General features: G+C 45.2%; 1 protein-coding gene across 1 annotated transcript in view; it reads left to right on the top strand.

Moving 5' to 3' along the window:
- The window catches only part of evpla (envoplakin a), a 78,228-nt gene that overhangs the window by 43,819 nt on the left and 22,255 nt on the right, over positions 1–12,154 (top strand). The window contains exons 2-6 of the mRNA XM_048611140.1: positions 369–476; positions 1,593–1,688; positions 4,884–5,009; positions 6,102–6,248; positions 11,409–11,563. Coding sequence (XP_048467097.1) covers positions 369–476; positions 1,593–1,688; positions 4,884–5,009; positions 6,102–6,248; positions 11,409–11,563 — 632 coding nt within the window. The remainder of the gene's footprint in view (positions 1–368; positions 477–1,592; positions 1,689–4,883; positions 5,010–6,101; positions 6,249–11,408; positions 11,564–12,154) is intronic.

Below are 12,154 nucleotides of genomic sequence, written 5' to 3'. Positions count from 1 at the left end.
TTCATATTGTCACTTCTAGTCTTGCAATCAACCATCAGCATTTGTAGGACATGTTAATTAAATTGATTAAGTTTACATTTTTTTCTCCCTTTCACTGTTGAAAGAATGTGTTCAACATGAACATATGAGATAATTGCTTTTATTTAAAGTGAACTTCACACTTCTTGCATCACTCCTGTGCAATGGGTCACTGCAGCTTAAAGTTCTCTGTTTCTTTAACATTTCCAGTGAAGACCTACACAGATGGCATCTTCTGGCGACAGGCCGTCAACCTGAAAATGTTATTTCTTCTCTTTCACAGATCGCTGCCTGACCTGAGGTGTATGAAACATGTTTATTTCCTAATCCTTTGTTGCATTTCCCTGCAGAGCTTTAAAGACAATGGGCTGTTGGAGGAGGAAACAGCGGTTAATCGGATTCAGGATGACGGGGAGAGATTGATCAAACTGAAACACCCTGGCAGTCCAACAATTGAGGTACAAGTCTGTTCATGCTCACACACCGGGGGGTAAAAATAAACCAGGCAGGCAAGGTCAACAAACAGGACTTTCCAAACCAATCATTTCAAACCCATTTACAGCTTCAATACCCAAACTGAGTCTTTCCGAATGATCCAGGTTAGACCTGTGAGGGGGCTAGGGCTAGGGATTGTTGATCCATTTTGAACCAATCAAATGGATCCATTTCGACCCAACCCAACTGAACCATTCCAAACCAACCTGTGTTTTAGGCAATCAGACTGGAACTTACCAAAATTCGAACGAACCCCTAGCTAGACCATGAAAGCAAACCGGCTCCACAGTAAATTGATTCAGAGTAAAGAGTAATCAAACCAGTCCAAGGCAGGCTGATTGCTAACCAGTGATGCTATGGCAGCAATGGACATTGTTCAGTCAGAAAATGTCCCAGGTTTTCCTCCACCTGGGTCAGCCTGGCTCCCAGCTCTTAGCGCACATGTGCAGCAGTAACCAAGGGGTACAGGAGTTGCCACCATCAGGTTTAAAAGGGAAGAACAAATCCAACAGTAGGGGCAATGAAGAATGGAAACGATCGCCTTCCAGCAGCTCATTGTCGGTCAGTACCCAGTTATTGTTCTTCTGATTGGACCATCCAAATCTGGCTTGTTTTTAATGATGCTGTACCTCCCAGAGAATTCTTCCTGTCTAACATTAATGTTTGATTCGGGGTGGTGGGGGATAGGGGGTTAATAGAGGGAGGGTTGGGGACAGAGGAAAGTGGCATCAGTCAGTGGTGAAGCTGAGCCGTGACAGGTTTGAACGTTTGGTTCATTTCGTACACGGCTTTGTTATTTACTGCCCCAAAATCAAACAGTATTGAAGATGCAACATGGCGCTTGAGCCTTTTTTCTTGTTTAATGCAACAGCCAGCAGACAATTAGTGACTCAAACTCCTCAATGAGATTATAATAGTTAGGCGTTAGAGTCATACAGCATGGAAACAGTCCCTTTGGTCTAACCAATCCAGGCTGACCGTGTTCCCAAAACTTGATGGGCTGAAGGGCCTTTTTCCCTATGACTACTTCACCATGTATTTGCTCAGAGGTTGTAACATGTATGGGGTCTGTGTTTCAGGCCCATAAGGATGCTGTGAAGAATGAATGGCAACAGTTTCTGAATCTCTGCATCTGCCAGGAGGCACACCTGAAGAACGTGGAGGATTACAAGAAGGTAATAAACTGACAGATGGCTCCAAGAGGCTCTGAGCTTAACCCCTTGTGCAGTGTGGAGTGGGCTGATCTCTTGGAGCATACCAATCAGCAATAGGCCATTCAGCCCCTCATGACTGCCTCCTCTGCTGTTCGATAAGATCATGGCTGTAACCACGACGATGCTATCCTCAATTCCATATTCCCCCCATATTCACCCTCCCACCATTGCTTTTAAAATATTCAAGGCCTCTGTTCCCACCAGCTTTTCAGGACAAGAATTGCAAAGATCTTCTGACAGAAAACAAAAATTGTGCTTCATCTCTGTTTTAAAAGGGCTACCCTCGATTTTTAAACAGTGATCCCTACTTCTAGATCAGAGGAACCATCCTCTCAGCAGATCGGAATGTCCAGTCTTAACCCGTCCTCGGATCAGGAAAACCCATGACTATTGTTGGAATGTGTGCGTTAATGTGGGATAAATGAAAAAGGATTTATTTGTAAGAACATCCAGGGATAGTGACCAAAGATGGAGAAATGGAGTTAAAGTGTAGATCAGCCCTGACCTGGCTAACTGCTGGGAGGAGGCCTATGGGCCTCCCTGTGTTACTTACCAAGAAAAATGATAATTAGTAAAGATTTGATGAAATAATTCATTTTTAAAAAAATGTTGTCAAATATTTAAGCTTGCTTTTACAAAACTCTTTCATTCAGTTCAGTTGGTGCTTGCAGATGTAAAGTTACTGGGTTTAATGATTGTAGAACCCCTGCCTTGTGGAAACATACCATTTGGCCCATCAAGTTCACAGTGACCCTCTGCAGAGCAACCCATCCAGACCCACTCCCTTATCCTATCCCTGTAATCTTCCATTTCCCATGGCTAATCCACCTAGCCTGCACACTATGGGCAATTTAGCATGGCCAATCCACCCTAACCTGCACAGCTTTGGACTGTGCAAGGAAACCCACGCAGACACAGGGAGAATGTGCAAACTCCAAACAGACAGTCACCTGAGGGTGGAATCAAACCCAGGTCCCTGGCGCTGTGAGGCAACAGTGCTAACCACTGAGCCACTGTGCCGGCCTTATGGCTGAATAGAAAGAAGAACTCTCTCCCTTTAGCAATGACTCAAGTAGAACCAGGTGAAAATGTATTTGAGCACTGTGGGGATGTGACAGTTTTACTGGACTGCACTCTCAGTAACTGTAGCTGACGCTTCTTTCCGCCTGTAGCCTCTTTCAATCGATTTGCTCAGTGCCTGTACTGTCCCACCCTGCAATCTCTGGGGCTTGGTGCAAGGAGATTTACAGATGCTGGGTTACTCTGAGTATCAAAGTGGTTACAATCTCTAAACAGGACAGCCACTGTACAAACATACATCCAGCCTTTCCTGTACGTCCACCCAGGCAGGTGAGAATCTATGAACAAGCCTACAAAGAAGGTCGGACCTTTAAAGGCCCTGATGATATCATTTCTTGTGTCTGAGTCACTAGATGTAAAATGCTACCTTTTTTTCACCATCTCTGACATGATTGCCTTCCCCTGTCATTGTGCTTCTCATTAATGACTGAACACAACTGTGGAGGAGGATTGTGTTTACCTTTTACCTGAGAACACACCACATCGCACCCAACCACAGAGGCTCTTACAAAATAGGGAGTAACCCAACATCCTAATTACTTTGAGCAGTGGGGCTGGGACACAATGCTGTATTGTCACTCCCTCTTCGTGATTATTATTTATCAGTATTATTTAATTGTGTTACAACACTGGTTTGGTGAGCTAGTTTACTTGCTTGTTTTATAACCACTCTGGCTCCTGGACCAGCAATACCTCAATTTTAAAATCCTCATCCCTGTTTTTAAATCTCTCCATCATCTCCCTTGCTTCCTATCCCCATAAAATCGGTAACCTCAGAGCTGACAAGGTGTAGAGCTAGATGAACACAGCAGGCCAAGCAGCATCAGAGGAGCAGGAAAGCTGACGTTTTGGGTCTGGAACCTTCTTCAGAAATGGGGGAGGGGAAGGAGAGCAGTTGGCGTTCTCCAATTCTAGCTTCTTCTTCATCAATTCTCTGATGACAGGTCAGATCCTCCACACTGTCACCTCCACCATTGGGTAGGTTAAGGAGCCAGGTCCCAAAACCATTTGAACCCGAACAGAAATTGAGCACCCGCTGTAGGTACTGATCTCCCCCACATTGTCTGCCCTCTGGTGCATTCCAGTTTTAATTGTGTCAGCATTGGAGACTATACTTTCAGTTGCTTAGGTCCCATGTTTTGGCATCTTCCTAATACACCTCTCCATCATCTCTATCTCTGTCCCTCTGCATTTAAGATGCACCTTAGGACTAATCATAGAGTTATAGAGTCGTACAGCATGGAAACAGGCCCTTCAGTCCAACCAGTCCACCTGTTCCCAAACTAAACTAGTCCCACTTGCCTGTGATTGGCCCATATCACTCCAAACCTTTCCTATTCATGAACTTATCCAAATATTATATGTCATAACTGTACCTGCATCCACCACTTCCTCTGGAAGTTCATTGCACATGCAAACCATTCTCTGTGTAAAAACATTGCCCCTCATGTCCTTTCTCCTTTTACCTTACACATATGCCACTAAGAACTTGAACTGAAAAAGCTGTACCTATGGACCTTTGTACCCAAGATGGCACGGTAAGCAGTAACCTGTACACTTTTCGCTGTACTCACCTGAGTACGCGTGACAATAAAGCTAATTCTAATTCTAGTTGTGAATTCCCCCACATGGGGAAAAGACCCTTGTTATTCACCTTATCCGTGCTCAATAAGGTCACCCTCAACCTCCTACACTGCAGTGAAAAAGTCCCAGCCTATCTAGTCTACTCCCTCTTTGATCAAAATGTTGTTCATCTATCCTAATATCTCCTGGAGTGACTCAGTGTTAACACAGTGTGGAGCTGAAGGAACACACCAGGGGAGCTCCTCTGATGCTGGCTCCTCTGATGCTGCCTGGCCTGCTGTGTTTCTCCAGCTCCACACTGTGTTATCTCTGACTCCAGCATCGGCAGTTTTTACTATCTCTGACTCAGTGTTAAGTTGTACTTGCAGACCCTGTAAAACACCTTGGGGGACTTCCTAATATTAAAGGCACCATATAAATTTAAGTTGTTGTTGTTGTTGTATCTGTAGATGAGCATAATTATTTCTCCTCTCTCCCCCTTCCCCTCTGTAGTTCCAGTATGATGCAGACACCCTTGCTCAGTCCATTAAAAAGCACAATACAGATCTGGATAACAAGTTCTCAAAATACAACAAGGACAATCCTCGGCTTGTGTCTGACCTGCTTCACCAGCTGGAGGTGAGTATGAAGATGCAAAAGTCCAATGGATCAAACCACTTTCTCTTCAAGTCCACTCATTTATCGTCATATAACCCTGATGGGGCAGGTGGAAGCAGGAATAAACCTAGTGTTGCCAACTCACCCGGAGTCTCTGGTATTAACAATTAATCATTTTGAGCATTGCCTTTAAAAAACAGAAACACATTTTGTTGAAGTTTTTCATTGAGTACTCATCAGGACAATTCACAATGCAAAGATAAATGACATTTTATATGAGAACAGATCACTGATTGGTTGGCAAGAGGCCTCTGATTTGATAAAATTTCTGCCATAGAAATTGTGCCAGTTAGATGATGATTGACAGTTAACTGCTGAGTATTGTTTAAACTTAAACGAGGCAGCTTGACTCTGATTGGCCAAGGCATTGACCTGAGGAATAAACAAGTGGAAGACCGTTTCATATTTTGTAGATTTGGAATAGGCACAGAGTGTCTGCGAATGTATGATATGTATAGCTTCCTGTCCTGATTAAAAATCTTAGTTAAAGAATCACTTGGACACAATTGGAAAATTGTGCGTTTTCACCGAAAGATTACAGGGCTGAAGGAGACCATTAGCCAATTGGAGACATGATGACTCAGCTCAACGAGTCTCACTCCCTGCCTCTTCCCGGTAGCCCTGGAAATGTTTTCCCTTCAGGCACTTGTCCAGTCAGTTCTGTTTTCAAAACGGGCCTGAATCTGCCTCTGTTACACTCTCCAACATTCCCAATTCTAAGCCCTCACTGTACAGAAGATTTTCCCATGCCCCTATGGCTCCTTTGTCAATCATTTTAAGAAGGTATCTTCCAGTTGTTTTTTCCACCAAGAGGAATTGGTTTCCCATTGATTTCAAATTCCTCCGTCAAATTTCCTGTCAACGGCCTGGATTCACAATGGGATTTATTGCCCTCTGTCTTTTATTGATGGCCTCTTCCTCATGAGAGGAAGCATTCTCTCAGTGTTCACTCTTATCGAAACCTTTCAGGATCTTACGGGTAAAGGATTTCCAGATGCCACTCTCCTATTTGACTACGATCACTTATTCCCACCCTTTTTTTCTGTCACACAGAATGACGAGAAGAATATCATCCAAATGGACAAAGATATCAATGATTTGAAGAGGCGGAGCCAGCAGATTGTACCACTAAAGGCTCGGCGTACCCCAGTCTCTAAACCCCTGCAGGTGGACACCCTGTGTGACTGGGTTGATGGCCAGGTGAGGCAGAGAAAGACAACCCACCAAGCAATGGATTTCCTTTAAAGTCGACAGTCCAACAAATCTGAAACCAAAACAGTGAAAAGTATCCGCAGACGTAGCTCAGAGGAAGGTCATAGGAACAGGAGCAGGCCATTCAGCCCCTCAAACCTGTTCTGCTCACCTTCAGTCCTCCTATGTGTTGTTTCTCCACATCCCTTGATACTCTTAGATGAGCTCAATGTATTCATCTCCATCCTGAGAATTAATAGAGGGACCACAGTGTCCAATGGGTTTTGAGGTTGATGTTTCTGAACCCTTTGTTGGGATTCACTTCCTGATTTCATTGCTGAAGAGCCAAGCCCCTCCCTTCCTAAAACCAGGAGAAATCGGAGGTGGAGGAGGTCATTCAGCCCCTTGAATACAATCACAGCAGATCTGATTGTGGCCCGAACTCAATTTTCATATCTGCCCCAAAGCTTTTGCTGATTAAAAATCTGTCCAACTTGAATATATTCAATGACCCAGTCTCTACTGCTTGCTGGGAAAGAGAATTCCAAAGATTAATGTCCTGTCCCACCTATCTGCCCATTCCTTCCTACTGATCAGTCTCCACTACTCCCTACTTGTATCCACCTATCACCATCCCACCTACCTTCCCCCTCCCCCCCCCCCCCCCCCTTTTTTTTTTCCCCCCCCCCTTCCCCCTCCCCAGTCCTGATGAAGAGTCCAGGCCTATAACGTTGAGTTTCCTGTTCCACTGATGCTGCCTGGCCTGCTGTGTTCCTCCAGCTCCACACTATGTTATCTCCAATGCAAGTAGATACATCCTTAAGTGGGGAGGCTCAAATGCAGTACCGACTCAGTTAGGAGGAATGCACTGGAAATCAAGACCCAATTCTTCACAGGTTGTACCAAAAGTGTAACTGTTTTATTTAATCACCAAGAAAGTCAATTTATTTCTCTTCTCTACTGCTACCCATAAAAGAAATGTCCAGCAGGCTCCAGAAATTAATGCAAAAACGATCTGTTTACTAGAAATAGGCTTATTCATTCAATAAATGGTAAAATTGGTAACTACTAAACTGCAATACAGAATTAACTTCTCATAAAATCATCATAGAATCCCTACAGTGGGGAAACAGGCCATTTGGCCCATCTTGTCCACACCAACCCTCCGAAGAGCATCCCACCTCGGACGCACACCTGCCTACCCTATCCCTGTAACCCTGCATTTCCCATGGCTAACCCACCTAAGCCTGCACATCCCTGGACACTACGGGCAATTTAGCATGGCCAATACACCCTAACCTGAACATCCCTTTAATCCCTAATCTATCACATGATGCATGAAACTGTACAACTCTGAAGAGATGGAAATGTTTTTAAACAAATGAGAAAAGGAAAACACCATGGTGGAACATGAGTCCAAACTCCAAGGATAACTCAAAGGATTACAATCCAGTCAACCTCCTGTTGACGAGAAGGAGTTGCTGACAGTTGTAGAATTGATGAGATCCTCAAATCAGACTTGAATCTAGATGAGAGTCAGTGAGAAATCCTGATATTTGACCTGATCGGGTTCCGACAATATTTAAGAGAAAGATTGCAATGCTGCAGCAAGGCTCATCTTCTATATTAGGCATTGGTTTTGCCCAAGTCTGAAGCATAGTTCTATCTATTGGCTTTTAGACAAAGTACTTAACTTTTTAATTTGCTCAGCTATGAACTTGAATGGCTCTAAATCTTTTTTATCTTTTCAGTGAGATCAGAAGAGCTATTTACAATGCCAGGGAAGTAATTGTCAATGAGTTTCTGTTAACCCTCAAAAATATTCATTGAGTTTCAAGACATCTCTTGCAATTCTTTTCAAACTAAGTATAATTCTGGTTCTTGGAGATAGCAAGATCTGCAGATGCTGGAGTCAGAGTCAATACAATGTGGAACTGGAGGAACACAGCAGGTCAGGCAGCATCAGAGGAGCAGGAGAGTCGACCTTTTGGGCCTGGACCCTTCATCAGGGTCGGGGAGGGAGAAGGGAGCTGGGAAATAAATAGAGGGAAGAGGGTTGGGGCTGGGGGAAGGCAAGTGGGATGTTGGGAGGTGGATGCAGGTAGGGGGTGGTGGGAATTGGTCAGTGCCCTCTGCTTCCTCCTCTCCCACAGGCCCAACCAATCCCCCTCCACCGACACCCTCATCCACCTAACTGAACTCGTCCTTAGCCTCAACAACTTTTCCTTCATCTCCTCCCATTTCCTACAGACAAAGGGGTGGCCATGCGTACCCGCATGGGTCCAAGCTAAACCTGCCTCTTTGTAGGATACATGGAACAGTGCCTCTTCCACTGCTAAGCTGGCCCAATCCTCCACCTCTTCCTCTGTTATATCGATGACTGTATCAGCGCCGCCTCGTGCTTCCATGAGGAGCTTGAACAGTTCACCCACGTTACTAACACCTTTCACCCCAACCTCAAATTCACCTGGACCATCTCTGGTATCTCTCTCTCCTTCCTGGACCTCTCTGTTTCCATCTCTGGTAACTGTCTCAGCACCGACATCTATTTCAAACCCACCGACTCCCACAGCTACCTGGACTACACCTCCTCTCACCCACATCCTGCAAGAATGTGATCCCCTACTCACAATTCCTCCACCTCTGCCATGTCTGCTCCCAAGATGGGGCATTCCACTCCCGCACATCCCAGATGTCCTCCTATTTGAAGGACCGCAATGTCCCCCCTTCGGTGACTAAAAATGCCCTCAACCACATCTCTTGCATTTCCCAGACTTCTGCCCTCAAACTTCCTCCCCCCAACAAAAACAAAGACAGAATCCCCTGGTCCTCACATACCACACCACTAACCTCTGCATCCAACATATCATTGTCCGCCACTTCCGCCAGCTACAATCCGACCCCACAACCAAAGATATATTTCCCTCCCTACCCCTATCTGCCTTTCGTAGGGACCGCTCACTCAATGACTCCCTCGTCCACTCCACACTCCCCACTAACCCTGCCACACCCGACATCTTTCCCTGCAACCGCAGGAAGTGCTACACCTCCCCCAACACCTCCACCCTCACCTCCATTCAAGGCCCAAAGCAAATTTTCCATATCAGACAGGGGTTCACCTGTACATCCTCCAACCTGGTGTATTGTATCCATTACTCCCGATGTGGCTTCCTCTACGTCAGTAAGACCAAGTGCAGACTCGGTGACCGATTCACAGAGCATCTACGGTCTGTACACAATAATCGACAACACCTTCCCGCGCTAATCACTTTAACTCCCCCTCCCACTCCCTTGATGACATGTCCATCCCGGGCCTCCTCCAGTGTCACAATGAAGCCGTACGCAAATTGGAGGAGCACACCTCATATTCCGCCTCACGAGTCTAAAGCCCAATGGCCTAAACATGGAATTCACCAGTTTCAAAATCTCCCCACCCCCGGCCTCATCCCATATCCAACCCTCCCTCCCATCCCTGCCTCCTTGACCTGACATTACCTCTCCATCTTCTTTCCCACCTATCCGCCCCAATCTTACCACTGACCAATCCCCACTACCCCCTACCTGTATCCACCTAACACCATCCCATCCATCACCCCTCGTCCCTCTATATATTTCCCAGCTCCCTTCCCGCTCCCCAGTTCTGAAGAAGGGTCCCGACACGAAACGTTTACTTCCCTGCCCCTCTAATGCTGCCTGGCCTGCTGTGTTCCTCCAGCTCCACGCTGCATTGACATGATCTAGTTCTAAAGCCAGGTGAATGTATGGGGGGAGTTAGTGCCTTCTGGGAGCCATTTTGTAAGACCGTTTGTGATTATTTCAGCATAGCTTTCTTTATAAAATATAGAATAGCATTCATTATGTAAGTTCTTCTATTCTTCCCCCAAAAAATGGATGACCCTACATTTTCCCACATTATACACCCTTTGCCAGTTTCTTTCCCATTCACCTATCAATTTACAACCCTTTACAAATTCTTTCAATGCTCCTCACAACTTGCCTTTCTACCTATCCCTATATTGCAAACAGCTCCGCGTACAATCGTCAGTTCTGCATCCGACAACATCAATGTAGATTGTCAATAATTGAGGCCCCAGCACTGATCCCTGTGGCATTCAGTTTATCAACCTTAAAATGATGCACATATCCCTCTGTTTCCTGATAATTATCCACAATAATATATTATCCACAACACCATGAGCCCTTAGCTTGTGCAATAACCTTTTGGATGGCACTTTGGCAAATTGCTTTTAGACATTCAAATACCCTCCATCTATTGGTTCTCTCTCTCTCTCTCACACACACACACAGACACACACAATTCCACACACCTACACAGACACACACACGCACATACACACACTTACACAGACACATACACAGCCACACACACGTGCGCGCACACACACACACACACACACACACACAGACACACACAGACACACACAGACACACACACAGGCAAAATCTCACCCACACCCACACACACACACCCGTGCAACTTCCAAGTATATAAAATAAAAGAAGTCAACTCACCATCGCCATCTCAAGAGCAGCTAGGGATGGGCAATAATGTTTCTCCAGTCAGCAAAACCTATACCCCATGAAAGAATAAAAAAACTAAACCCATCCAAAGCTGACACTCATATCCAGACTTACACCAAGTCTTGGTTGTTCATCACCCCTCCCATTGCTGTATTTCCTAACCTCGCACCCAACCTGTTTACCCTTTTGCAGCACAACAACCCTGTCAGAATGAAGCCTTACCTCAATGTTGTGCATGACATTCATTTCCTTCATACCACAATTGGTGGCCATGTTTTCAGCTCCCCTTGCCTTTAGCTCTGGAATACCAACCCCCGAACCTCTATCTTCTGCTTTAAGACCCTTCTTAAGCTTACCTTTTTCACCACGTTTCTGGTCACCCGTCCAGACCTCAGGCACAATGTCAATTTTGGTCAGGTTATGTTACTGTGAAGTGTTTGGGACTTTGTATATAGCATTTTAGACTCTATAGGTATTCAGGTCCTTGTACAATCGGAAACTTTGAGCTCACTTACTCATCAGCAGCGTGAAGGATCACATTTCATTCTGATTCTGTAAGCGGCTGAGATACTTTGCCAAGCTGACAGAGGAGCCAATCTGAGGAGAATATTTCTTTGTCCTTTGCAGAACGACGTAAACCGAGGTGAAAAGATGATCCTTCAGAACAATGCCGACAGTGAGAACTGGGTGGTAGTGAACAGCGACAAAGAGACCAAACGTGCCCCCGGAGTCTGCTTCAACATCCCTCCACCTGACCCAGAGGGTACAGCCCATGTAAACAGGTCAGCTCATTTTAAAACCCCGAGTTCCCTCTCCCAGAGGTATTTGCTTGTAGAATGCTCACCATGTGGATGATGGAGAGGGAGGGATAACCAATTGATAGCGGCCAAGTCTGGGGAAGCCCCCCTCAATAACCTGAAGCTTGAGTACTGTCCAAAAAATATACGTTTTGCTGAAGCTTTTCATTTTGTGATTATCAGGACAATTTGCAAGAATACCAATAAAGGGAAAAAAAAACATTAGTACTGTATGAGTGGAGGGTTATGATTGGATATCAAGTGGGCACTTATTATTGGAGGTGCTTCCATTTCTGCTATCCCCAGGTGTGCCAATCGGGGTCAACTTGCCAACAAATCAGAATTCTCCTCTCATACAGTATAAATGTCGACTTTATTGCTCCTGTCATTGGAATTCTCCCAAAATGTCCTGAAGAGGGCAAAGTGAAAAGCTTCAACAAAATGCGTCTTTATTCAGAAATGCTCAAGTTCTGTTCTAACAAGTGGCTGATTTGCACTAACATTCACTATGGTTCTCCCAATGTCATTCCAGCAGCAAATCAGCTAATTGTACATCCAGGACCTTCCTGTGGGAAT

This window comes from Rhincodon typus, chromosome 23, assembly GCF_021869965.1.
Source record: "Rhincodon typus isolate 14 chromosome 23, sRhiTyp1.1, whole genome shotgun sequence".
NCBI lineage: Eukaryota > Metazoa > Chordata > Chondrichthyes > Orectolobiformes > Rhincodontidae > Rhincodon > Rhincodon typus.
Note: the sequence above shows the minus strand (reverse complement) of the source record. Positions and strands in the feature narration are given on the sequence as shown.